Source organism: Grus americana, chromosome 2, assembly GCF_028858705.1.
Source record: "Grus americana isolate bGruAme1 chromosome 2, bGruAme1.mat, whole genome shotgun sequence".
Taxonomy (NCBI): Eukaryota; Metazoa; Chordata; class Aves; order Gruiformes; family Gruidae; genus Grus; species Grus americana.
Genome location: NC_072853.1, coordinates 104,721,460 through 104,748,142, shown reverse-complemented (window position 1 = coordinate 104,748,142; position 26,683 = coordinate 104,721,460). Strand labels below are relative to the sequence as shown.

The following is a 26,683-nucleotide window of genomic DNA, read 5'->3' as shown; positions in this document are numbered from 1 at the left end:
AATGAACAAAGACCGAAAGGAAATACAGGAGACTGTCCCTATAACGGGGTACAGACAGGTGAGCAATTCTGCTTGAGCTCAGATACAGTCTAGCTCCAACCTAGGAGTTGTATAGTTACATAAGCATAATGCTAAACCTAAGCTAATGTACTCAGCTTCTCAGCAAGGGTTAGAGGAGTGCTCTGCAGAAAGCTAACACAACCATACAGCTTTTGGATTGGAATTGACATGATGAGTCAGCAGAACATTAGCAGGTCAGAACTGTGACTGTCTGCACCTATGAAAGGACCTAACTCCAGGGAGAGGACTGCCTAACCTTAAATAACACTCTTAAAGATGTCCAGAAATAATGTCTTTTTTTTTTTTTTTTTTCATTTATTCATCTAGATTATGGAAGTCTGCCCATCTTTACGTACTTTAAAGAAAATGGTGTTTGTATCTTTCAACTGAGTAATTTTGCTTCTCTCAAGATGAATCAACTATAAGCAGAGGGGGATGGAAATGATCCATAATTTTCATTATTAGTTTCAAATTAATAGGCTTAAACTGAGTCATTTCAAAGCACCCTCTGCCATCACTTTCAGAGGTGTCGAACACATCCTTTGTAGAAATAGGATAAACAACTAGCACAGTCTTAGTTGAGGTTTTTTTTAGTGTCTCCACACACAAATAATGTTCATGAAATGCAGTATTACAAAGAAGGACCAACATTAACATTTTAGATTAAATCTTATGCAAATAGGCAGTTCTCAAATCTTGAGGGAAACTGATCCCTGGATGTGAAATGAGGCATTTGCAAAGGCCTAATCTGAACTATGGAAGAAAAAGAAAAGATTCCAGTTGTAGGGGGCAAAAATTATTTTCACATTTGCTATATTTCCAGTATTTTCAGTATATAACTTTTTAAACTACATTTGATGTCCTGGCTGCCCCTAAACTCACAGGCTTTAAAAGTCATAATTTACAGATAAGATTTCCTAGCAGTATTTCAACATTCCAAGTTAGTTCCTACTTACTTGTCTCTCAGATAATTATGTCCTATTTGTCCAGAAATGTCTTCTATGGCAGAAAGAATATGATCAAAGGCCTAGAAAGTGAAAGTGGAATTAATACCTTTACAAACATAAAAGGCATAATTAGAAAATAGCTCAATTTATGTCAGGTTAGACCAGGTGACTATGCAGAATAATTTTACTGCTGCTAAGCAGATTTTTTCCCCGTTTACAGAAATACTAGTTACTACATGCTTTTCTTCAAAGGTCCTGACCTTTCTAACCAGTTCTTTACAAATTCACTAAGTATTCTTGAATTACAAGGGTCTCAGCAAAAAGATACTTAAGCCCCCATTTTAACATTCAATTTTGGGATTCCTTTTATAGACTTGTTTTACCATCTCCATTTCTGCCCTGTGGAATGTATCAGCCACTATTAGTGTTGGTGATTAAATCAGTTGAAAAATTTCTCTAGTCTTTCTAGGGAGTTTCAGGACATTTCAGGAATCCATACTTCCCTCAGAGTAGACGTAAGCGCCATACTTTTGATATCTAGGACAAAATCCCATTCTGGGTATATTAGATAGCTGATAGAAATCCTGAGGTTTATAACTCTTGATTCAAACCAAGGCAGCTACAGCTAGAATTTGGTCTTTTTCTGTATGTGGTTGTTAACATTTCACTCTGAACACTAGAGTGATTACTGCAGAATATACAGCATGCTAGGTTTAGAAAAACATGAGTGATACAGATTATTTCTGAATATGATATTATAAATAAGTTGTATCCCTCCTACTTGCTGAGAATAGACAATGCTCGCTCTCTCTGAAGGCTGCAATTTATACAGTTCTTGGAGCACTGTGCCTCCTGAGACAGTATATGCTAGAATATTCTAGGAAGTGGTGAATCAGTATTTACAACTTTACAAAGAGTTAATCCTAACTTTACTGCTTGGCCCACACTACTAACCGACATGTAAAGGTATATCCCGTAAATGTAGACAGACTGTATTTCTTCACCTGGGGGAAGAATCCTGATTTTCAAATAGTAAAATATTTGAACAGAAATGGAAATTTGAATGGCTGGATAACAAAAGCATAATGTATTTATCCAGTAGTCTGTAAAATATTCCTCAGAAACAAACCCTGTCCATCACTAAGTTGTTAATTCACTTCAGGTAACTTCCAATGTGAAAACAGACAAGACTAGAAACTAATACAAGAATGTGTTGAAATACTCAATGCAGGATAGCTATGTAAATTTGAAAAGTTTGTGGATTAAAGGCGGCCATGAAAGATGTTTTATAGTCTTCTGTCCTTTAACCTATATTTGTATTCAAAATGTGTATTTTCTTTTACTGAATAAAAACTTTATCATGTTGCGTGAAAGTGAATTGGAAGAGATCATGGTTTAAAATCTTCTAAAAGGTTAAAGAAATCCAGGCACACACAGCATTCACACTGAACTAAATAAAACTCTTACCATTAATCTGGAATTTCAGTATATAGTTAACATCTGCACTGGGCAGAAGACTACCTTTCTATGTAATATGCAATCTACAAAGCCTGCTTTCATATCTTTTCCATAAATAAAGAATATTTAAGAAGGAAAAATAAATTTACTTCCACATGCTTTGCCCTAGCGATCTTCAATCAAATGTCCTTCTCTCTTAGATGAAGAGAAAGAAGCATATTCCAGCTGTGCTGTTTCTCCAGTACTGTCAGCCTCATTGAATTCTCAAGTGAAAGACCAGAACCTTCAGTTGAGTATCCTCTCAAAGGACTCAACCCAAAGACAAATTACAGCCTACAGATAACTTTTGAAATATTTGAAGGATTTTGCACTTGAAATTTCACTCTCCCCTCCCTTCCAAAAAGAAATTTTCTCTAATATTTTTTTTCTCTTACGACACTCTGTAAAAATCCAAAAGATACCATAGTTTTGTTTAAAAATAACTTACTCTGCCATGAAGTTTCTCATTCAGTTTTGGCTCTCTGTGTTCAGTTTTCTTCACTTTCAGCCACTGTACCAAAGGCTTGATAGTCAGTCCCTAAGAATTGAAACATGATAATAAAAAAGAAATTATCTTAGACTTTCCTCCAGCTGGTCATTGTTAAAGAGAAATAGAGTATTTTTGTGTGTTATATGATGGTTCTCATACTTCCTCAGATGATCCCTGTCCACTTTAGAAGATAAAATAATGCAGTACCCTCGACTCCTGTTACAAAGGTTTGAAAAGACACCAACCAGTGGAAAAATGTATCTTCTATAAGAAAAATATGGTAGTGGAAGGGTTAAAGTGGTTTTTTGTACCATTGAAGGTAGTATTTTCTGTACATACCAGGAGTTTGTGACCACAATTAAACTTTCTATAATAAATTTGAAAAAAAATTCCAAGCTGGTATATACTGACATATCTCCATTTAAATTAATGTTGGGGTTTTTTCATCCAGAAAGTGCTATTTTGTTTGGATGCTAAATACTTTCTTGTCCCACTGCTTACTGTTATATTTTAAAACAAGGACTCAGGCTCAGATAGATCAGCTTAATGACTGTATTTGCCCATAAAAAGGACTGTTCCCTATAGTTATTCACATGAGGTGAAGGATGTTTAATCAGATATTAACTTGAGCACTATTAATACCAAGCAGCTAACACTGAACATTTTTTAGCACAGAGGAAATTGTGTTTTGTCCCTTGCGATGCCATATGAAAACATAAAATAGGATCTTTGTTACTAAAATTACAAATTCAATTATGCTTTCAGTTCAGTGAAACAATATGCAACCTTCAGCTGAGAACTGCTCTAAGCATTAGGTACTTTGGAGGGACGCCTTCTCCTTGCAAGAAGCATGCTTGAGAAGTTGAATTACCTGGAAGATAACAGTAAAAAACACAACAATGATAGTTGTGCTGACAAACAGGTTTTTCTCTTTCACTTTGTCCACATCCAGAAGTACAACCAGAGCAAAAGCAACCGCTCCACGTAGTCCACCATATGACATCACCACCTGGTCTATTATCTCCAACTGGACCATTCTGTAGTGGTTAAGAATCCATGTCTGTAAAACTACACCTGTAAAAAACAAATGCCAACATGTCTAGAAATACTCTTATGAAATGTCAATATCCCAGATACTTGCAACAGAAACAGTACCACCAGTCTGCTTTCATAACAAATTCTCTACACCATCTACTTCTTCCTCTGTATTGCTACACTGCCAAAGAGGGCAAGCCCACTTGGTATCTTCTCCTTTATGTTTAGCCAAAGGAGAGAGTTAGCTTCTGTGAGCCATCAGCTCTTCTGAGAGTGCTGCCCTCTGGTATAGGACCTACAGGTGAAGTTCTGCTATGTGCTGACCTTTGAAATTTGCAGTTCAGAAAGAATAAAATTTCTAGCACCATAGTCAGTGATATGTGCAGGGTCTTATAACAGGAAGATAAACAGATTGAAACAGTGTTGACTTAGGGAGTAAGTGTGGTACTCTTTACAAATCACTAAAAATGACATTTGTCATTGTCTTATGGAGGGTTGTGTAGTTATGCTAACACTGTCTTCAGGCCTACAGGTGAGATGCTGCCTGCTGTAGGAGACTTAAAGCTCTAGAAATCACAACATCTCCCAGAGCTCCCACCATACAGAAGGAAAACAGATTCACCACTCCTGAGAGTGGCACAGCATGTGTGTCCCACTGCAGAAGGCCAGGACTGTTAACCAGTGCAAAAGAGGTATTTCTCTTTTTAGAGAACTTTGAACTTGTGCTAAGGGAAGACTGTCTTGTGTATATCACTGTAACCAAGGCCTCTGTTGGAGGGGACCTTGAAAGTTAATTCACGCCACCAATCTGACTCCAAGGGTATGAGAGCTGCAATTACATAAGGCCCAATATCATCAAGTCTTTAGTAATTTATCAATGTCTAAATTACTTTAATGGATGCATATTGTTATTGCTGAATATTTACTGTTTAATTATTGATCATAGTTATTACAGGATTGTTAACTACTCATTCCAGGAACAGAAGTGACAAAGTCAAGGTACTGAAAACTTGTTTAAATGCCTCACACACATCAGCAGTGCCTGAGAGGTGGCTAAATGAACAATGGTTATAGACTATTTAGAAAGGAGGACATGAGGCTAGGTCCTTCATTCAGCCCAGGAATCTCTAGACAGAGTAAGAATACAGACTCTAGGAAAACTGCCAGCTAGATAGAAACATTATCTTTTATTTGAATTTAATTCAAGACAAACAGGCAAATAAACCCGTTTAATTTATTCCCAGATGTAAGTACATACACCAAATTACTGTGTGTTACTCTCTAGAAGTACTTCATTCTATGCCTTCTTTGCAATTTTAACCCCTGTGCTATTTCACAAAACAGTGATTAAATAGTAGAACTACATAGTTGGGCAAATCGTCATTGGTAGTTTGAAATGTTTGCAAACTTATATAAACCAAATAAATTGACAGTAGGTAATCTCTACCTGCCATAGTCTTATTTACTCAGTTTTTCAGCAGTCCCTGAGAATTATTTCTTAAGCCAGAGAACCTGTGGTGTAATTATTTATGGTCTTACATCACTGTGTGTCTCAAACCTGAAATCAACCATAAAATTAGCTTAAGACAATCTCTTTATTACCACATTGAAAGAGTTGAAGGAAAGAGATGGCTGACAGGACTCACATCTTTTGTTAGGCTGCAAGTTAAAGAACAAAGTTCATTTCACTGGGAGATTTTGCCAATACCATGTGCTGAGTCAACAAAGGTTAGCCACTGGGTGATTGATGTTAACTGCTTGGCTAATCATATCCTCACACATCATCAGAAGTGAAATCCTGCTGTATTTTCAGCATATGATGAAGCTTACTGCAGAGATGTACTCTCCTAATCTCAGCAGAGATGTACTCTCCTAATCTCAAACCAATCATAAATTCAACTAAAATAAATGTGATTTTTTGAAAAGGAACAATTCTAGAACTCAAAATTTTTTTTTTCCTTTTTTTTTTTCAGAAGAATATGTGATTGCATTAACAATACAATGCAAGGACAGGAAGATCATCCCCTTACCAATAACTCTATATACTGAGATGAAGACCAGAGTCAACAGAATAAAAGCTGTATTCCAAGTCCAGATTTCTGGATTTACGGCTGAAATTCCCAGGAACATGAAGATAATAGTTTCTGCTCCACTGGCCATCATTTTCATGGTATATCTTACAGTTGTAGAAGATTGTTCAGATATGTTAGCCTTGACATATTTCTGACAACAGATGCCACAGAAAGTTATCCTAGGGAAAAAAAAAGAAGCAATTGTTCAGAAAATATTTGTTGTAACATTTAACATTATTTTCATCTGTCACACAGTGATAAAAACCCACCATTTAATTCCTAAAGAAAAAATATGTTCAGGGCCATTGTGCAGTCTAATCTAGGTAAAAAAGCATATTTCAAACATTCTTCCTGAGGTCACTCCAAGAGGTTAGAAGACAGCATTTCATTAGGTCATAACAGACCTTAATTCTCTTCAGATTACCATACTGGTTTACATGCAAAATTTTATATATTTTTTTAAATTAGATATGATCTTAAACTAATGATCTGATTGCAGTAAGATTATCAGATCTTGAATATACTCACTCTAGCATCTACAATCATGACAAGTAAAACTGAGAAGAAAGGTATGCCAGGAATCAATGGATACTAAAAGAGAAAGACCACAGAGGTACTCAAGCCAAAACAGGCAAGATTTAGGCAAACCATAACAGGCCAGTCAAGACAGTGAGAGCAGCAAATAATGGACATTCACATAATGCCTTAGAAAAATATTGGTTTAATTACAAATTATAGGGAAAGATGTCAATACAAATGGGCAACTGTTAGTTATTGAAATATTATTAATCACAAAGAGGAAAGAGTCAAGTCTGTATTTTGCAAAGGAAGGTCTCATGTTGCAGAGCAGATACTGGAAAACTTACATTCCTTTTCAAGGCTGAATGTAAGTATTTGCAAACTATAATCCACTGCAGTGTGAAGATAGTAATATTCAGCATAAGCTTCATGAGTGTCATATTCTATAGCTGTCCTATATAATTTAGATATTTTCAATGTTTTTAAAAACCATATTCCCTTCTCAGCCCCTTCACAGGCAGTAATAAAAAGAGACTTACGCAAGGATAGAGGAGAGAGAAAACATCTCTGCTGTGAGGTAGGACATGTAGGAAATGATAAACACAAATCCAGGTTCAATGATTCTCACATGCTTGGTGAAACGACTGACCAATGAGAGCAGGAATGCAAAGAAAATGCCAACCAGTGTTCCACCCAGGCTCACCACAAAGAATGACACTGAAAAACAAAACCAAACCAGCTTAAACAGTAGAAATATAATGACTTGAACTTGTTGTCTTCTATTGTATGGCCAGCAAATCAGAAAAAAATTTGGAGAACACATCAATAATTATTTCTAAAATGCAACAACATGAATTGCTTTTGAGCACTTAGCATATGAATGCAGAAAAAACGAGGTTACTTTCTGTTAAGCCACTATTTTAGACTTATTCAAAACCCACTACATTTCTTTGAACAATTTTTTCACACATTCTGTAAACAAATGCTTTTCCAAAAGCGTATTATAGAATATGCCAAAGTCACTGTTAAAACATTGATTCATAACATAATGTAGTATCATGTCATGCTTGGAATGGGAAATAGTGACTAAATTTTTAGGTAAATAACATTTCTTGACAGTCACTGGCAAATGTTACTTGATGGCAATCAGTGGTAAGGAATGAGAATGCCCATATGCAATCTTAACTTTCCTGGAATGCAGGGAGAGCATATGCTGAAACTAAGGACGTTATAAAATACAAAGAAAATACGTATAGCTGTCAAGTTTGGTGGTCTTAACAACTGAACTCCACATCTGTTGAGTCTCCTCGAAGAAAACTAGTCTGATTAAGTTTCCCAAATATTCAGGAATATTCACTTATTTATTTTCTTAAGACATTTGTCTGTGTCCCAGGCGTATGGGAATATAAGTGACAAAGGAAAGGGCTGAAAAAATAAAAGTTACTGATAGCTTAAAATTTTGTTTAAAAATCTGCATATGTAAATGAATGATGTGATATGGAATTCAATTTTACGCACCTATGCCTTTGACACATTCAGTCCCCGTCACATTCTCTGGACCTATTGTAACGAAAGATTCAAACACATTGTACAGCACCTAAAAAGAAAAGTAGACTAACTTAATATTTGCTCCAGAATCAAGCCTCTTAAAATAATGTAATTATGGGCCACAACATTACAAATTCTGAAATTATGTATGACTGGGGGAAATTCTGTGTGTAGGGAAGAAGATTTTGCAGATTTTTGAATTTTTCAAAATGGAAAAAATGCAGTGGAGCAAGAAGAAACTAATATTCTTTAAAAAAAACAACTTTCTATTTCTTATTTCAGTATGATTTCTATCTGTAAGAAGCATTGTTACATCTGGGTGTTTTTTCTAAAGCAGTTCTCACTCTAAAATCCAGGTATTTGGCAGATTTCTTTAATCACCTGTATAAGATAAACAAGATACTTAATGAAATAATAAGATGGTAATAATAAGATACTGGATTGAAAGAGGTTGAACATACATAAAATAAGTTGAACAGAAAAGAGAATGAACTATAATAATTGTACTAAAACTTTTAAAATTAAAATTTAAAATATCACTAACAGTGATAGTGCTGAACATAAAGAATTCATCTTCTCCATACTCCTGCCTGAGGAGGTTTGTGTGAGCATCATTCCTGAGACATGCCTTTCCAATTTATTCTTAATTGCTCCAGTGATGGAGAACTTCATTATGGCTTTAACATTAGTCTTATACATATTTGCATTTAAAGCATGCTACATCATCCACTTTCTTCTGTCCTTCAGTCTTTCCTTTTTCAAGGTAAGAACTCCAGTTGTTTCAAACTTTCTCATAGGCTGTGCTTTCTGACTCTTGCTCATGCTTACTCTTCTCTTCTGGGTTTTCTTCATCAAACAATCAAACTTTCTTTTATTTGTAGAGTGAGTGTAGAGTGTTCATTTCACAGTAACAAAACCTCCTTTCCTTCTGAAAGCCGGTGATGTTGATACTTGAGTTCATCAAGGGTTTATTTTAGTATTTGTTTCTGGTAATACCCCGGAAGTGCTAATGAGACCAGTTTCAAAAGGCAATTATATTTCTCTGGAGGCCCTAAACAGCATTTGCAAACTCATGTGAACAGTTATGGTTCTGCCAGTGACCTTTCAGTGCAAAAAATTAAGTCACTGAGCCTGATGGACAAGTCTTACCCTCCTTTGGAGATACGCAGGAGCAGAAATAGGAGATGATTAAAAAAGCGAATTGAAGCTCTATAGCAACTCAGTTGCATAGCATCTTTCTGCCATAGGACTTCCTGGTCCCTTCTGCCCACTACCACTATACTACAAAACCATTGACTATTTTATTCTGAGAAAAAAATTGTGTGAAAAGAAAAGGTATTTCAATCAGTAGAAATTGGGATTGTTTTAAGTCTATTAAAGGCTATTAGGGTTTACTTTTCTTTCTAAATAATAAAAAAAGAGCACACACAAAAAAAGCACCCCAGAAATTAATGTTACCAAAAAAACCCAAACCAGAAACTTTCTAAAATATCCCACAATTTTTTTCAAATTGGCTCTTTGTTATATATCTGTTTGATAAATATCTGATTGAAGTAAAAGAGAGGGAAGAAGCATAAGCACTTTGGTGAGTATTCTCTCTCTCACTGTCTATATATCTGAGCTATACATATAAATTATGGGCATAATGGAAATATGCAGAAAAAGAGTATGTATGTGCATTAAAAAGAAACAGCAAAGAAAGGGTTAAAATCCCTGGAACTAATATCAGTAAGTCAGCCCAGCTCATCCAGCCCAGCACTGCATAATTTTATGTGATTTACGGGCTCCAAATAGCTTTCATGCTCAAACATTTATTTTTTGCAATACAGTATTTATAAGCAAGACAGAGAACACAATGAGCTATGCTACACGTGAGTAGATACACACAGTTGATACAGTATTTCATTTAATGGAAAAGTAGACCTCAGAAGAAACATTCCAGAGTTTGGGTGGCTTTGGGATATATAATTTACTTACCACAGTTACAGCATCATTCAGAAGCGATTCTCCAAAAACAATGATGAATAGAACTTCATTGACATGGACTTCTTCAAATACTGCCAGAACAGCTACGGGATCCACAGCAGCAATTAAGCTGCCAAACAGGAGGAAGTCCAGCAGTCCAGTATTCAGGTGGCCTTCAAAAACAAGGCAAAGTATAAGCAGAGTCAGGTCTCTGTTATCTATAGTCATGTCAGACTGTGATATTACAGACAATGCAAAATCTTTAAAAATAGGGATCCTAAGGCATCAACTGGAAAGCATGGCACAGAAACTACTCAACAAGTTCTGCATTCTGTCACTTTGTATCCTACAAGGTTTGTTGGATCCAGCATTGGCCCATGTGAATCAAAGTTGATTTTGGGAGCACTACAGTCCTGTTCTTATGGCAAGGCACTTGAGATAAGTATTTCCAGATCTAAATTGGCTTTGTATTCATGTGTGGTATAGTTTATCTAACTTGAGTAAATTATCTCAGGATAACTGGGAACTGACAAGATGGTAAGAGGAATATATCAGTACTCGTGAAGTAAATGTTCCAAAATACTTCATGCCACTGGCCAAATTTGACTCTTAGTTGCTAAGAACTGCCGAGGTGGGGCTTAACTGTACTCAGTACAGTTGAACACCACTCATGGTGTCCTTGTTCAAGTAGGCATTAATTGATAGTTGCAGTTAAGCCACTTGTTCCCAAATCACGATTCATGAGGCCACTGTAAAATTGTCTGCAAGTGGACCATAAAATAGATGAAGGACTAAAACATACCTCAACATGTTTGTGTTGTAGCCCCTTAGGAATTTAGCAATGATTTCAAAAGTTTTGGAACTACAAAGCTCTGGTGACAAACTAACCCAGTATTTATTTAATTTTTTTTAAATCTTCTTTTAGTTATTAAGGTTATTTTGTTCAGTTATGCAAATAGACTGAGACAAGCATCACTATCTTTTTAAAAGTAACAGAAAAGGGAGAGCCACAAAGATTGCTTTGCTCAGCTTCCTAAATATCTTGCAAAGTTTACCCTCTTCATGCAATCAAGAGTGGTATCAAAGTCATTTTTTCTGGGGAACAGATTTTTGAAAGGTAGAGAGCAGGAAAATTCCCTTTATGTTCATTAATGGATAGAGAAGGAAGCAAGGTTCATTAAGAGGTGATGAAGCCCAAAATTATATGAGGAAGAGCAAAGAAGGAATATGTTCATTCATTAGAACACAGTGCAGAGGCCCATGCCCATAATTAATAGACAGTTCTATCAGGCATGATTTCTACAGGTGAGGGAGAAATCCATCTGATTAAATGATTTGGAGGCATGAGTCAGACAATGACAGTCGGTAGCCATAGCCAAAGGATCAATATTGCCTGTAAGGTACTTATAGAACAACATGGCCACTTCTCTAGCAAGAATTCTTATGAGGTAATTTTTCAAATCCAGACTGTTTAGTGCTTGGAAGGTAATTGAAACAGAAACTAGATTCCGAATATTTTTGACTCAAAACAGCATGGGCCTATTTACTCAAGAGAAGGACACTTACATTGGCAGCCAGAGACAGGAGTAGACAACACCCTGTTGTACGCAACAATGGCCAATAATCTGGGGGAGCTGCAGAAGTGCATATTCTCTTAGCTGCTGTCTGCCAATCAGACCATCTACAATGTTTTCCATAGAGTTTCTAGGGACCTTGATAAGGCCCTGAAAACAGAAATTCATAGTTTGCACAGACATATAACTACTTTGTATTTTCAAATACAGAAATAATCTTCTTCACTCTTTGACATATTGGGCTGTTAATGAGGACTGAAACTGTCAATTTTAGTGTGAGAGAGGGGTTGAACCAGTGAGATGAAGTCTGTGCCAAAAATGATGAGAAAAGCCTTGAACCTGAATCTAAGCAATGGTTTCATCAAATGTTGTCCTTCTCTGCCATGCTTAAGGAAGGAACAAGCCCAATGACAATAACTACCAGTTATCAGGGTACAATAGAACATAAGCTTTTAAAATAAATTGGCTCACTAAGATTGCTTATCTTTTTTATATGTTGCCAATTATAATCGTTGGTACATTCTTTGAAGACTTGCAAAGCTGGTGAGCAAATATTTATGGAAAGGTTAGGACACATCTATAATTCCTATAAAGCAGTGTCAAGAGGCATGGGGTTTCTAAATGAGACTTTTATTTAGACTAATAATGCAAGTTATTTCCAAGTGATACATGAACCTTGCTTTCTCCAGCTCACCAGAAGCTGGAGTGACTGTCAGCAATGACACCTGAGCAAGGTAAGTTCACTGGGCCGAGTCTTAAGTCTTAAGTCCCAGAAATCTTAAGACTTCTACACATTTTCAACATGTTGTCATTATGACCTAGATTGTACAGGAAAAACTTTTCTAAGCATTAGTCACAACCACAATTATTTCACAGAGAAGTTCTACATGTGTTAGTGCTCCAGCAGATGGTGAACGGTTAGGTGCAATAAGCCAGGAAGATTTAGGATTAGAGACTTCTTCCTATTTTGTGAAAGTGGACTGGTATGGCTGTTAGTTAATAGTTAAGGTGCTGATCCTTTAATTTCACTTCTAAAGAAGGATTTCTTTCTATTATCACCTTCTCTCCTTTTCTTCTGCAAACTATAATATCCATAAGGATGTTGAATGCAAACAAAGAGCTGAGTTTATGTTTGTTTATGTGGGAAAACTATGTAATCCAATTTGGATTATGCATTCTCATATTGATGGTCCATTCAACGGTAAAGTTGGAAGTAATATGGTTTGAGTTCATAGAATCATAGAAGCATAGAATGGTTTGGGTTGGAAGGGACCTCAAAGATCATCTAGTCCCAACCCCCCTGCCATGGGCAGGGACACCCTCCACTAGACCAGGCTGCCCAAAGCCCCGTCCAACCTGGCCTTGAACACTTCCAGGGAGGGGGCATCCACAACCTCTCTGGGCAACCTGTTCCAGTACCTCACCACCCTCACAGGAAAGAATTTCTTTCTAACAGCTAATCTAAATCAGCCCTCCTTCAGCTTGAACCCATTGTCCTGTCACTACACTCCCACATAAACAGTCCCTCACCATCTTTCCTGTAGGCCCCTGTCAGGTACTGGTAAACTACAATTAGGTCTCCCCAGAGCCTTCCTTTCTCCAGGCTGAACAATCCCAACTCTCTCAGCCTGTCCTCACAGGAGAGGTGCTCCATCCCTCTGATGAGCTTCGTGGCCCTCCTCTGGACTCGCTCCAACAGTTCCATGTCTCTCCTGTACTGAGGCCCCCAGAGCTGGACGCAGTACTCCAGGTGGGGTCTCACAAGAGCGGAGTAGAGGGGCAGGATCACCTCCCTCAACCTGCTGGTCACACCTCTTTTGATGCAGCCCAGGACACGATTGGCTTTCTGGGCTGCAAGCGCACACTGCCGGCTCATGTTGAGCTTCTCATCAATCAATATCCCCAAGTCCTTCTCCTCGGGGCTGCTTTCAATCCATTCCTCGCTCAGCCTGTAGTAGTGCTTGGGATTGTGCCAACCCACGTGCAGGACCTTGCACTTGGCCTTGTTGAACTTCATGCGGTTCGCACGGGCCCACCTCTCCAGCCTGTCAAGGTCCCTCTGGATGGCATCCCTTCCCTCCAGCACGTTGACCACACCACACAGCTTGGTCTCGTCAGCAAACTTGCTGAGGGTGCACTCGATCCCACTGTCCATGTCGCCGACAAAGATGTTGAACAGTGCTGGTCCCAGTACCGACCCCTGAGGACCACCACTCGTCACCGTTCTCCACTTGGACATTGAGCCATTGACCACAGCTCTTTGAGTGCGATCATCCAGCCAATTCCTTATCCACCGCGTGGTCCATCCATTGAATCCATGTCTCTCCAATTTAGAGACAAGGATGTCATGCGGGACAGTGTCAAATGCCTTGCACAAGTCCAGGCAGATGATGTCAGTTGCCCTTCCCTTACCCACCAGTGCTGTAACCCCATCATAGAAGGCCACCAAGTTTGTCAGGCACGATTTGCCCTTAATGAAGCCGTGTTGGCTGTCACCAATCACCTCCTTATTTTCCATGTGTCTGAGCATAGTCTGCAGGAGGGTCTGCTCCATAATCTTGCCAGGCACAGAGGTGAGACTGACCGGCCTATAGTTCCCTGGGTCTTCCTTTTTACCCTTCTTAAAAATGGGGGTTATGTTCCCCCTCTTCCAGTCAGCGGGAACTTCACTGGACTGCCAGGACTTCTCAAATATGATGGTGAGTGGCCTGGCCACTTCATCCGCCAGTTCCCTCAAGACCTGTGGATGCAACTCATCAGGTCCCATTCTCGAACCTGATCTTCTCCTACAGTGGGTGGTTCTGCATTCTCCCAGTCCCTGCCTTTGCCTTCTGTGACCTGGGCAGTGTTGTTCAAGCACTTGCCAGTGAAGACTGAGGCAAAGAAGTCATTGAGTACCTCAGCCTTCTCCATATCCTGGGTAACCAGGTCACCCATTTCATTCCGGAGGGGACCCACATTTTCCTTCGTTCTCCCTTTATCACTAACATACCTATAGAAGCTTTTCTTGTTGTCCTTGGCATCCCTGGCCAGACTAATCTCTATCAGGGCTTTGGCTTTCCTAACCTGATCCCTGCCTGCTTGCACAGTTTTCTCTGTATTCCTCCCAGGCTACCTGCCCTTGCTTCCACCTTCCGTAGGCTTCCTTTTTTTGTTTGACTTTGCTCAGGAGCTCCTTGTTCATCCACAGGGGCCACTTGGTGTTTTTCCCTGACTTCCTTTTTGTTGGGATGCATCGCTCCTGAGCTTGGAGGAGGTGAAGCTTGAGTATTAGCCAGCTGTCTTGGGCCCCTCTTCCTTCCAGGGCTTTGTCCCATGGTATTCTACCAAGCAGATCTCTGAAGAGGCCACAGTCTGCTCTCCTGAAGTCCAGGGTAGTGAGCTTGCTGTGTGCCCTCCTCGCTGCCCTGAGGATCCTGAATTCCACCATTTTGTGGTCACTGCAGCCAAGGCTGCCCTTGAGCTTGACATCCCCTACCAGGCCCTCCTTGTTGGTGAGAATAAGGTCCAGCATGGCACCTCTCCTCATGGGCTCCTCTATCACTTGGAGGAGAAAGTTGTCATCGACACATTCCAGGAACTTCCTGGATTGCTTGTGCTCTGGTGTGTTGCCCCTCCAACAGATGTCAGGGTGATTGAAGTCCCCCATAAGGACCAGGGCTTGTGAGCATGAGGCTGCTCCTATCTGCCTATAGAGGGCTTCCGCTGCTCAGTCTCCCTGGTCAGGTGGCCTGTAGCAGACCCCCGCTATGATGTCCCCTGCCCCAGCCCTCCCTTTAATCCTGACCCATAGGCTCTCGGTGGGCTCCTTATGCATCCCCAGGTGGAGCTCCATGCACTCCAGCTGGTCATTGACATAGAGGGCGACGCCCCCTCCTTGCCTGCCCTGCCTGTCCTTCATTGCAGTCTGTAGTGGATATACTACATTTTAATGATATTACTTTTAGCATTATTCACTCCAATTGTAGAATCCAATCTCAATCCATTCTCTGCCCAGCCTGTAGTTGTGCTTTTATCCCTTTCGACCAGAGGCTGCTATGAACTCTTCTAGAAATTAACTCAGCATTCTCCTATCTTCAGCAAGTAAATAACAACAGCAAGGCTTTTCACAAAGTGTGGTGCTCAGATCTTGCTGATGTCTTGGAGGTCAACAGAATGTATTTAGTGGATTAGTAAGTATGTGTCATGTAGATATTTTAAAGTCCTACTTAGCTTTGCTGGACAATGATACAGTTTGAATCAAGGACAGGCTTCTCTGGCCTTTTCCATAATTGAAATTAGAACTCTAGTAGGTTATAATATGTTTTGGTGGTAAAGACAGGCCCCCACAGTATACCAATTAATGCTCATTCTAACCATTTAAATTAACCAGGCATGTCAGTTTATTGGTTGCGTTTGTTAACATCCCTATTTTTAGCTTGTAGAGCTCTAGCTGTGACCTGTGGTAGGGGCTGATTCTCCTGTTTAACTGTAAGCTCAGAATTCTAGTATATTGTCACTGGAAGATTTGCATAATGATGAAGCAGAACATGTAGCCATCAAATCCAGCTTTTACAGTTAGCTGAGAATTTTTTACAGATTGGGAGGAGAGCAAGAGATAAATGGATTTTTCACTTAAATTTTTTCAGGAAAATACTTTTCCATTTCACATATCATAAAGAGGTCAATGCTTGTCCCTTAATGATTTTTATCAGTGTATTTTTTAAAGTAATCATAATTCTCTATATTTCCCAGAACATGATGCTAATAAAATATTTTTGGTCATATTTTTTAAATTGTTGCGAGCAACTTGAATATTTAAAGAAAGAAATCCTTGTCCAATCTGTTGCAATAGCAATATCCCTTTGTCATTATTTTTGTTCCTGAAAACATGTATTTAACTATAAATGTGAAATTTTGGATGCAATACATTGTGCCCACAGGTTGAAAATACATAAAACATCTTACCTACCTATAAAAGTCTATAGTGTCTGCATCTGAGCTGTCACCTTTGTATCTTCCAAAGAGAAATCGTTACTTATAAAATGTGAGTTATAGTAAGGTAAATACCTAAAATGTAAGCTAAATCTATTGTAGATGTTGATATTGCAAACATCTGCAGTTACATTAGATGAGTCTTACATGAACAAATCTGTGGTCTTGTTATAGATTGTGATTTTCAAATAAGGACAACACAGGTTTCCGTTAAAATGGATAGAACAGACATCCCAATCTTATGCTCAGCTTCAAAGAAACCAGTCCCAAATTCTGCTGCTTCCCTGTGCTGGACAATGGGAGCAGTTTTGGAGGCTGGAAAACTCTGTTATCATCTGTAATAATCAGGTAATAGTTTAATTCTTCATCACAAAAATGTTCTTTGCAACATCTGCAACTTCTGACATTTGAGGCACTCTTTTTATCTGGACTGAAAAGGAAGTCTGTGGTAATTGCTGAGTTGCTTTTGCACCACTGTGGTTAGAGAACAGCCCCATGACTAGCTGTTGAGCCGTTCATACAACACGACATGCCCCTTGTGATCTTGGAGCCACTCACTCAGTCCAGGATCTCAGCACTGGTCACCAAGAACAGATGGGCAGAGTGCACAGGCACAGCAGTGCACTATAACTGTACTGCTCTCAGCAGCACTCGGATGTGTCCTGTACTTTCTAGAACTCACTAACCTCAGAGAATTTTGTCCTAGAAGGGCTCTTGAGCTTCTTCAGTACAGACATTAAAAAAGCATATATAGGATGCCTGTTTCAAAACAATGTGAATTATTGTTCTTCAGGTGGCAGTACATAGCTTATGTGCATGTCACACCTGCTGAGGAGATTAAGAATTGCTGTTCTGTGCCTTTTCTAGCAGCCCCATGCCCTTATATTGTAGTATAATTAAGACAGTGAATCTTACATGTGCTACTTGGCTCTGTAAGTCTTCAGTTACAATTTCCCACCTCAGAAGACAAAATAGAGATGTGTTGTGCATATGTACCCACTCAGCAACCATTGCTTATTTAATATTAAATCTGACTGAAGGAAGACAGTTCCATTTCACAGTAACTTTGAAGGTTTCTATCACAGCAGAAAGAAACAAGCCCTTCAGAGCGTATTTTTGTCCAGATGCCTATTAGCAGGATGAATCCTGAGCTTTATCCTGGGAGTGTATGCACACATTTAGGCAGGGAAATATGAGAGACACAGATTCAAGCCCCCTTTGTGCTTGCTTCAGAGAAGATTTCTCAGATCATTCTTAAATTTGGTAAGAATATTAAAAATTGCTCCCATTAAAATTGGATTTTTCTGCTGAAAAGAGTTGTTAAGTTGTAAAGTAGCACCCATCTAACAGCTGGCATACAGTAGCATTCACAATTGTGCCTTCACAGATCAAACTTACCCATTATTCCTGTCCGATAAACACCATAGAGAGATAAACCAGTTGTGGCAGCATTCCAGACTGTCCCAATGACAGCATACAAAAGGATGGAACCAAGATTTCCAAAGAACAATCTATTCGGCATAAAATATCCAGCATCCAAAACAATGGGGGGCAGCAGATAGAAGAAAAATACAGTTGGTGTAAGGGCGAAGGAGGCAATGTGATCTGCTGCCCATACAATGCCACCAAGGAAAAGACCAAGAACAATCAGCAGAGCACTCTCTGGAACCACCCGAGTGACTTTGTGGGACAAATGGAAAACTGCAAGGAAAGAGGAAAAATATTTGTCAGAACTGGAATGGAGAAACAATTTGAGCAACAGCTGTTGTTAGCTGGCAATTTTTACTTCACACAAACTTCCTGCTTTCATTGTTATTAGACTGAAAAACATGCATGAAAAAGGTTGATTTTGAGATTTTTATCCAGCATATTTCAACTTATATGAAACCAATATTCCATGACATTTATTTCCTTTATTGGATTATCTTCTTGATACAAGATCTGTTTAGGGAAAGATGGTGTTCTGTGCAAAGCAGTAAGTGCAAGACTGAAAAGAAATGGTAGAAGTGCTGGAAATGTATGACTTTATGGTTTATTTCTGCATCTAAAAATACACATCTGACTTCCCAACATTTGTCTTTAAAAATTATCAGTGTACTAGCAGGTTTATTGGAGGATGGGAGAAGAATGTTGAAAGAGAAACTAGTTTCAAGACAACTCTTTTTGAATTTATGAACAATATTATATGACAATATAGCCTGCAGCAGAGCACAATGGAGCTGATATCATGGGAGATCCCTTTTGGGCCTTTTCCTCAAAATCTCCCCTAGTAAGGATTTCATTTAATTCAGAGGCTTTCTGGAGGAACGGGGGCTTTAGCAATGCCTTCTTCATATAGAGATATATTCATGGGAAATGGTTCTGCAACAGGCTACGTTCTTTTTGTAAACAGTGTCACAAAATCTGTATCTTACAGTAGTATGCCAAATCTATTAATAAAGATGAGCAGTATATGCTATCTATTATAGAAAAATATGTAATGGTATGGTAATACTATTAAACTAGCCAATAATTAGAGGGAGAGAAAATTACTGAGTGCCATGAATGAATCTACAGAGACAGAAAGATAGCATGGCCAAGACAGAAAAAATTAGACTGTTCAAGATGACAGAAACACAAGTAAGATTGCATATGTTTATATGCACATATATTTATATAACATATATTTATAGTGCACTTGGGTATCAGATAAAAGAAAAAAAAAGCAGAGAAAAGAACAGAGACAAGTCAAGTCTACAAAGAAAGATGGAAGATGAAAAAAGAGGAAGTGGCAAAGGTGTTTGATAATAAAGAAGCATGGGTGTGCTAATTGACTTTCTTGGAGTTTCTGTGAGCTTTTCCTTCAGTTTATCTTGAATATTGATGTGTCCCAGATGGTCTGAATGCTGGAACTTTGTGATACTGACCCAATAAATGGGATTTTACCTATATAGCTTTGTGTTGAAAATGTGAATTTCACTTTAGGAAGAAAATTCCACTAAAAGCCAACAAATTTCTCCTGGTTTGAGCCTAGAACTGTGTTGAAACTTTTATAATGTAATGCAAGTTATCTCAAAACTAGTTTGGACAAGAAGCCATCATTAAGAATTAAGAATCATTAAGAATTCCAGCCTTTTAAGGTATACTGGAAGAATCTTTCTCATGACTATGCAGAGATCTTAACCAGGCTACTTTACTGAAAGACCATTGTTTTTCCTCCCAGCCAAGTATTTATCCTAGTGAAACATTTACTAGTTACCTTTTAGAGTGTTTTTAAGGGCCCCATTCCTGACCTGTCTGTCTTCGTCTTGGCTGTCTACACAGGCAACATTAGAAGCATCACCCACCATTATAGTAGCTCCACAGTAAGATGGTTCTACTAGTTGTAAAACAACCATGGCCTCACCAGAAAACATAAAAGGAAAAATGACAACAGCTTGCCTATACCAGCAATGAACATGAACGTAAATTTTCCTAAGTGTTTGTAGATAAGACTTGAAAACTCAGCCAGGTTAGAACATAAATTCAAAGTGGGATTAATACAACATCAATCACATGTGAAAGCAAACTGCATTCAGTGAAGTTGGCTAAACCATGCCAGTTTTCTATATTATCTGTGTCATGTAATCAATAGCTGAATAACACTTCACAGAAACAAGCACTATGTTTTTTCCCGGCAAGTTTCCTCTCTTTATGATAAAATCCCTTGGGCTTGCATTAAAAAAAACAACCAAACAAATAAACAAACAAAAAGACCCCTAGCTACTATTCTATGTGTATAAATTGTAGCATTTAACTTCTCAAAAGTTTTTCCTACTGGTCATTCTTGATTTCTTGAATTTCCAGTCAGTGAATTATCAACTAATTTATCACCACACAGAGTAGGGATTATCTCCTTATCCCTGAAAACGAATGTTGCTGAGCTAGTCTTACTAACCCAAGTCTGTTTTTCCTACTCTTGTGTTTGCAGATAAGCCATGACTACAAGAAGTTAAAAATTTAAAATAAACCTGTGAAGATTTTTCAGAACTAGACATTTGGAAGAAACCTCATGTCCAGCTAGAAATTCATATTGTGTAAAATTCTCACCTTTACAACCAAATCCAGTTTCTCCCAGTGAGTGCTGGAAAGCCAACTTGATTTTGGTTATAACACTGTCTCCTCCTAGAAGTCACATGTTCCCAGTGAATCAGCTACATCATGTCTGTCTGTGTTCCCTTTAACTCCAATTGACTGATTATCTGTACCAGATTTTAATACTATCAGCAATAAACTCTTCTACTCTGATAGTTTAGGAATGCAGGCTGTGGACAGGAAAGTCATTGCATGAAACAGGGCTCTAGAGAATTCTCTTTTTTGTCTTTGGCCCAAGCAAAATCTGAACACTAGACTATATTTGGTTTAAGGTAACTGCCTACCTAACTCTGCAGGCAGATAGTATGCAATATGATTAGCAGAATCCTAACGTCTATAAACATAGAAATATGTAAAAGGAAAATACCACAACTGATGAAATTCAAGTAAATAGTTCTAGACTAAGATGTAATTGGAACTTAGATCGATGTTTGAGTTCATATTTGCACTTTAACAGTGATATATTTTTTTTTCTGGCTATGTGCATAAAATACATTAAATCAAGATGGTGCATTATAAGTAGTTATTACATTTATAGAAATTGATAGAGATAGTTTAATTCCAAATTCACTCCTTAATGTTTTTTAACAATTCATTATCCTGAAGGTATGTTCCTAATACATTCTGAGTGTGTTACAAACTGATATAATGACAGTACATTCACTTCATAAAGTTTACCCTTACTTGCTTATGAGAGATCCAGAAATAGTCCCACAAAATGAATTATGTGCCCACGACAAAGTAGAAGAATTGGAAGCTTTAATTACATACAAATGTCTAGCATGGCTAGGTATTTCACCTGACTGAGGAGTAAAATACAATCCAGCAATAATGGACTAGGAGTTTAGTTTGATTCTGTTGTGAAAGAAATTGCAAATATCAGGAAGGATAGCATGCAATGCTGCTCAGATAAATTGCTCTGTGAGGGACCCAGAAATGTTTCACTGCTGTTAATAATAAAAAGTACATGAATATATTTTAATGAGGACAACAAAAGGGCAAAGGAAGAAAAACTATAGCCAGTCCATGGCATAAAAGAAATAACAACGCACAGGGCAATCTTGTGATCTATAAATTTTAACATTTATCATTTATAATTCATCTGCCTAAGTCTAGGCACAGTATTAGTGAAAAAAGTTAAACATATGCTTTCCATCCAGTACATGCTAAACCTGGCTTGAAAGTGGGTTGGACTGGCTAGCAGGTAAAGTGTGTTTAAATTCAAGCTGAGCATCGCTGATTTAGATGCTTTCTACAAAGTTAAGCAACAATTATATATTATAAACTTCCCGCGACTTTTTTTCTGACACTTCCTTTGAGATCCAAGAAAAGGGACTGTGACATTTAACGTATCTGATGAGAAAGACAAAACAAATTAGCAATCTATGAGTTGATGACTGGAACCAGTTTCTTTTGACTAAAGAAATCTACTCTGAGAAGTAAGTTACTTTTTATCACATTTAGAAATACAGTAACTTAAATGCTTCAGTGGAATTCACAGCATGCAGTTAACTATCTGTTGCTTTCTAAGGCCATCTAAGACTGCTTTGCAAGAAGTGATTCAACAGAATAATATTTTTCTCAGTCACTAAATGAAATGAAGACAGAAAGGACTGGTTAAATAGCAATAATAATAAATAAAATAATAATAAAGTAATAATAAAAGAATAATGAATAAAAGAATACATAATGTACAATTCATGCTCAATTCATTTCATATTTGTAGACACACACACAAAAAGTTCTGAAGTAGGGTTTTCTGATATTTCTTTCCAAATTATCTCTAATAGCCCCTATTTTTAAAGAATACTGTTTTTTGCTTATCAAGCAAAATATTTCAATGACTTAGTTCCAGAATTTTGTGCTTTCTTTCCAGCTGAAATAAACAATTCAAGACAGATTTGCCACCTTTTGAAAAAACAGTGCTGCAAAAATAAAAATCTGAAATGGCCTATTTCATATACTGTTAAATTTCAGGATTTATATGGTCATTTCAACACTATCTCATGTGACTAATGACATTTCCATTAACTTTCTTAGTGTAAAATCAAGGCCCTGAAAACACTGGAATAAATTTTTCAGATAATATCACCGTCCCAGTCAATTACAAATCCTACTGTATGTGCACGGTATGCAACATGTCATCCAGAAAAAATCAAGAACCAACTTACAATAATGCTAGTAATTCTCTGCTGAAGTTTCTCTTCCATGTATCTTTGGATGAAATCCAAGAATCACAAAATCATTTAGATTATTAAAAGATTTTTGACCTGTTTTTTTCAGATTTATCATTTCCACACTTCCCATGAAAGCATAGATATGAATTTGCAAATATTTCTCAGCTCCTCCTACCACTGCTACTGACAGGTATGGGGTCTACCATATGCATTTTTGCTAGTGCGTCGAATATGCATTGATAGTATGCTATTAGTCTATTTTTCAGTTTTAAGTTTTTATTTTCACTTATAAAGATGAAGTTATATTAAATCAAGCCATGAATGCTTCCAGTTTGAGATCCAGGACTTGCTTCTCTGTAACTGGTAAGAACCCTTGCCATTAACCACAATGAGAGCAAAATGCTGCAAACTTTTCTGTGTGATTCTTTATATTTACTTTACAGAGATGCAAATAATAGTATCTGCAAGGCAGTGTATAATCAGGTTCCTGTAATGGCACAACATAGAAGCTACTTAAGTGAAGGCATGAATAAATTCCTCAGAAGAATATTCTGCCCAAAGGGAAATCTTTCTTCTAAACATCTTCCAGCAGTTGGACTCTGACTGGCAATCATGAAATTTTCATTTCTTATCTTATCTACCTGTTCGTGTTCTTCTTAGTGTTATAGAGGGGGAATTCTATTTAAAAACTACTACTCTTTCTCCAGTTTTTTTTCAGTAGTGTTTTCTGCAGATATATGTTATTACTTTAAAAAAAAAAAAAGTAAATCTGAAATATATTCCAATAGCACACATGGAAAAAATCTGCTTTACCTTGCCTGTATAATAGCTCAAAGTATAATCAAATAACAGTTTGTGAACTAAATTGATCAAGTGTTGCTGGGCAGTAATGCAATCCAAAAGCGTCTGGAAAGTCCCAATCCATTCCTATTATGTTGGTCTACCTGAGCAGGGAATGGCCACACTGCCTAAAATATAATATGAAGCATACATTTTTCAAGAAGAGATCATTTTGCTTCCACCATCCCTACAAAGCGTGCGTCTCTGGCCACTGTCTTGCTTCATATCTCCACACATTAGTTGCATTCAGTCAGTGGATCTCAGCTCAGACTAACCAGCTGCATCTGCCATATCAAGAAAGAAGCAGCAGCGTTATAGAAATGTGTGATGTAGCCTATGCAAGCCCCTGGGCAGAGCTTGCAGCATTCATGGTGTAGGAACTGTGTGTAGATGCTGGGGCAGAGAGAACTGTGTATTTTCTATCCTTTTTTCCCTGTTTTTTATCTACAAGCTCCTTTCAAAGGTTCTTTTAGATTCTTTGAAAATTTTTTCTCATTAAGCTGTACATGTAGGAGATCCAGATACCCTGACCTCCCCAACATCTAAAGAGAAGCTGAACAACCACTGTTTTAAAATTACTTCTAAGTCTTAGTTTACAGTCTCATATAATCCCTGATCTTTATTGGCTGCCTGTAGTGTTCACTGTGGTCCTCTCGTGATACTGAGGGCAATGTATGTCAGTTTCATTTTGCACATCACTTAGTTCAGACTAATAGTGAATGTTTCTTAAACAATGGACAGTAAAACTCCTTAAACTTCACTGTTGCAATTGTTTGAAAAAGTATTTAACAGTAATGACCATTAGTGTTTCCTTTTTTTTTTTTTTTTAAAAGGAAGGGTAGGTCTCTTCCACTCTTCAATCAACTTGTCTGCTGTTTGATGGGGAACTTTGTAGTTCTACAGCTTTAGTCTCAAATTTCTCCAGAGGTTTTGCTACTTGTCCTTACGTATTTGGTGTTAATTGCTATCTATTTCATATATTTGTTCAAGAGCATGCTCTTCTGATAAATCCACTTTCTACTTACTCCACTCTTCTATTAAGAGAAGATTTTTGATCCAATTTCCTGTGTAATGAAGTTTCCTGTATTTATATTTCTCTTATCTTTTGTTATGGCTCCCTTTACTTCTCAACAGTCCTGCCCACCTACTAGTTCTCTAATAAACTTCCTGCACTTGCTATACTTGATTTCTTTATACTCGTAAGTCTTTCATTTTCTGCTCTATCTTTCTAACTCATATTATTTTCACATGACATGCTAGTTTTGCATTCCTGTGCATTGACTTCAGTTGTACTGGATCTCTTTTTTAAGATCTACTTATGACTTGGCTACATAAGTTTTCTACTCTTGCCACATTACTAAACACATAATTTCTTGCCTGCATAGCTGTAGGCATATCTTCCAACTAATTACAGTTGTGTATGTAGCCTGCACAGAGGACCTAGGAATTTAAATTATGACCATAAGAACTAGAAGAGCTATTTGGTTGTATAGCTAGGCCCTCCATTATCACAACACCACATTTAATGATCTTCATTTCAGAGGATTTTTGCTCCAGCTAAGCCTATGTGAGGGCACACTAGCAGCCTTCATCGCATAGTTAGAGACTTTATTCTGATTTCTAGCCTGAACTTGTTCACAGCTATTTTATATCCATTTTCCTTTGTGACAGTGATATCAATTCTCTTAAATAGTTCTTTTTCCTTTATGTTAAATACATTTCCTATTATATAAGCACAGAGTGAAACATATTCTCTTTTTGTTGTTTCTCTTTGATTTGTTGAACTAAACTACTTGTTTTCAGTGTTCACTTCAGCTCTGTCTATTTCAATCTGAGTTCACTTTTGTGAACTCAGAGTCATCAGAAATACAGACTGCATTCTGCATGAGTCACAGTAGAAGCAGGTCCAACAGCATTAATAATTTCCTATCACAATCTATGGTTCAGCTACATCCTGGATTCATTATCACGTTGATGACTCACAGTCATCCTGTATTCACTTCATACAGATGTGTACCTTTCTTCTTCTCATTCACAACCTCAGGTAGAAATTCTTGTCATTGGTCCCTGAGTGAGACTGCTCTTGGTATTACTGTATTTCACCCCTTCCCCTAGTCCTCAAGATTATATGTTTTTTCTAGTACAACAGCCAGATCTACATGAATACCAATAATGCCTAGGGAAATGTGTCATCAGAAACCTTCAGTAGGATACCTCACCTCTTTGTACAGTGGTAATTAAAACAAAACAAAACCCAGTAAAACCCCGAAAACCTGCATAAGACCAGTCCAAAACCTAAACTCTAGTGACTTCCACAAATAACCTTCTTATAGTTTCATACCTTATCTTGCCCTTTCCTTACCCATCTGGTAACTGTTCTACCACCTGTCTTATTAACAGATGAATTTAGGCCTAAATCAAGGGGGAAAAATCTTCCATTGTGTACTAAGAGTCCTTCCGTGGAAGCAAGGATTCAAAGCATTGGGGAACTGTTTTTCTAGTCTGTCCAGGAAGTGTTTGAGCAGACTTGACATGGCTGAAGCTGATCATTATTACTTGTATTTGCCTTTCTAATCCTTATCAACAAAGTGTGTTCAGGTTTTTTTTCCTGGTTAGGAGACTGATAGCATATTTTATAGTCCTTTAGATTCTATTCTGTGGACCTTGCAATAATGGTATTCTGCAAGTCTTAAGAATTGATTTTGCCATTTTGAATGCCTTGTATACAAGTGATACAAAACTCTTAAGGAAAAGCTTTTACTAATTTTATCTAAAAATATTACTTGGACTTAAATGATTTTATTAATGTTTTTACCAAATCTAGCAAAAATTGAAAGACTTATTGAAAAAAACCTCAGACATATTTTATATC

The 26,683-nt window shown here is 37.7% G+C and overlaps 1 protein-coding gene across 2 annotated transcripts in view; it reads right to left on the bottom strand.

The window, feature by feature from the left end:
* The window catches only part of SLC9A3 (solute carrier family 9 member A3), a 55,933-nt gene that overhangs the window by 11,003 nt on the left and 18,247 nt on the right, over positions 1-26,683 (bottom strand). For both annotated transcript variants that reach the window (XM_054818147.1, XM_054818148.1), the window contains exons 2-9: positions 18,080-18,382; positions 10,146-10,306; positions 8,139-8,217; positions 7,160-7,337; positions 6,060-6,280; positions 3,866-4,068; positions 2,953-3,042; positions 1,017-1,087 (exon numbers count right to left, since the gene is read on the bottom strand). In XM_054818147.1, the coding sequence (XP_054674122.1) occupies positions 1,017-1,087; positions 2,953-3,042; positions 3,866-4,068; positions 6,060-6,280; positions 7,160-7,337; positions 8,139-8,217; positions 10,146-10,306; positions 18,080-18,382 (1,306 nt within the window). The remainder of the gene's footprint in view (positions 1-1,016; positions 1,088-2,952; positions 3,043-3,865; positions 4,069-6,059; positions 6,281-7,159; positions 7,338-8,138; positions 8,218-10,145; positions 10,307-18,079; positions 18,383-26,683) is intronic.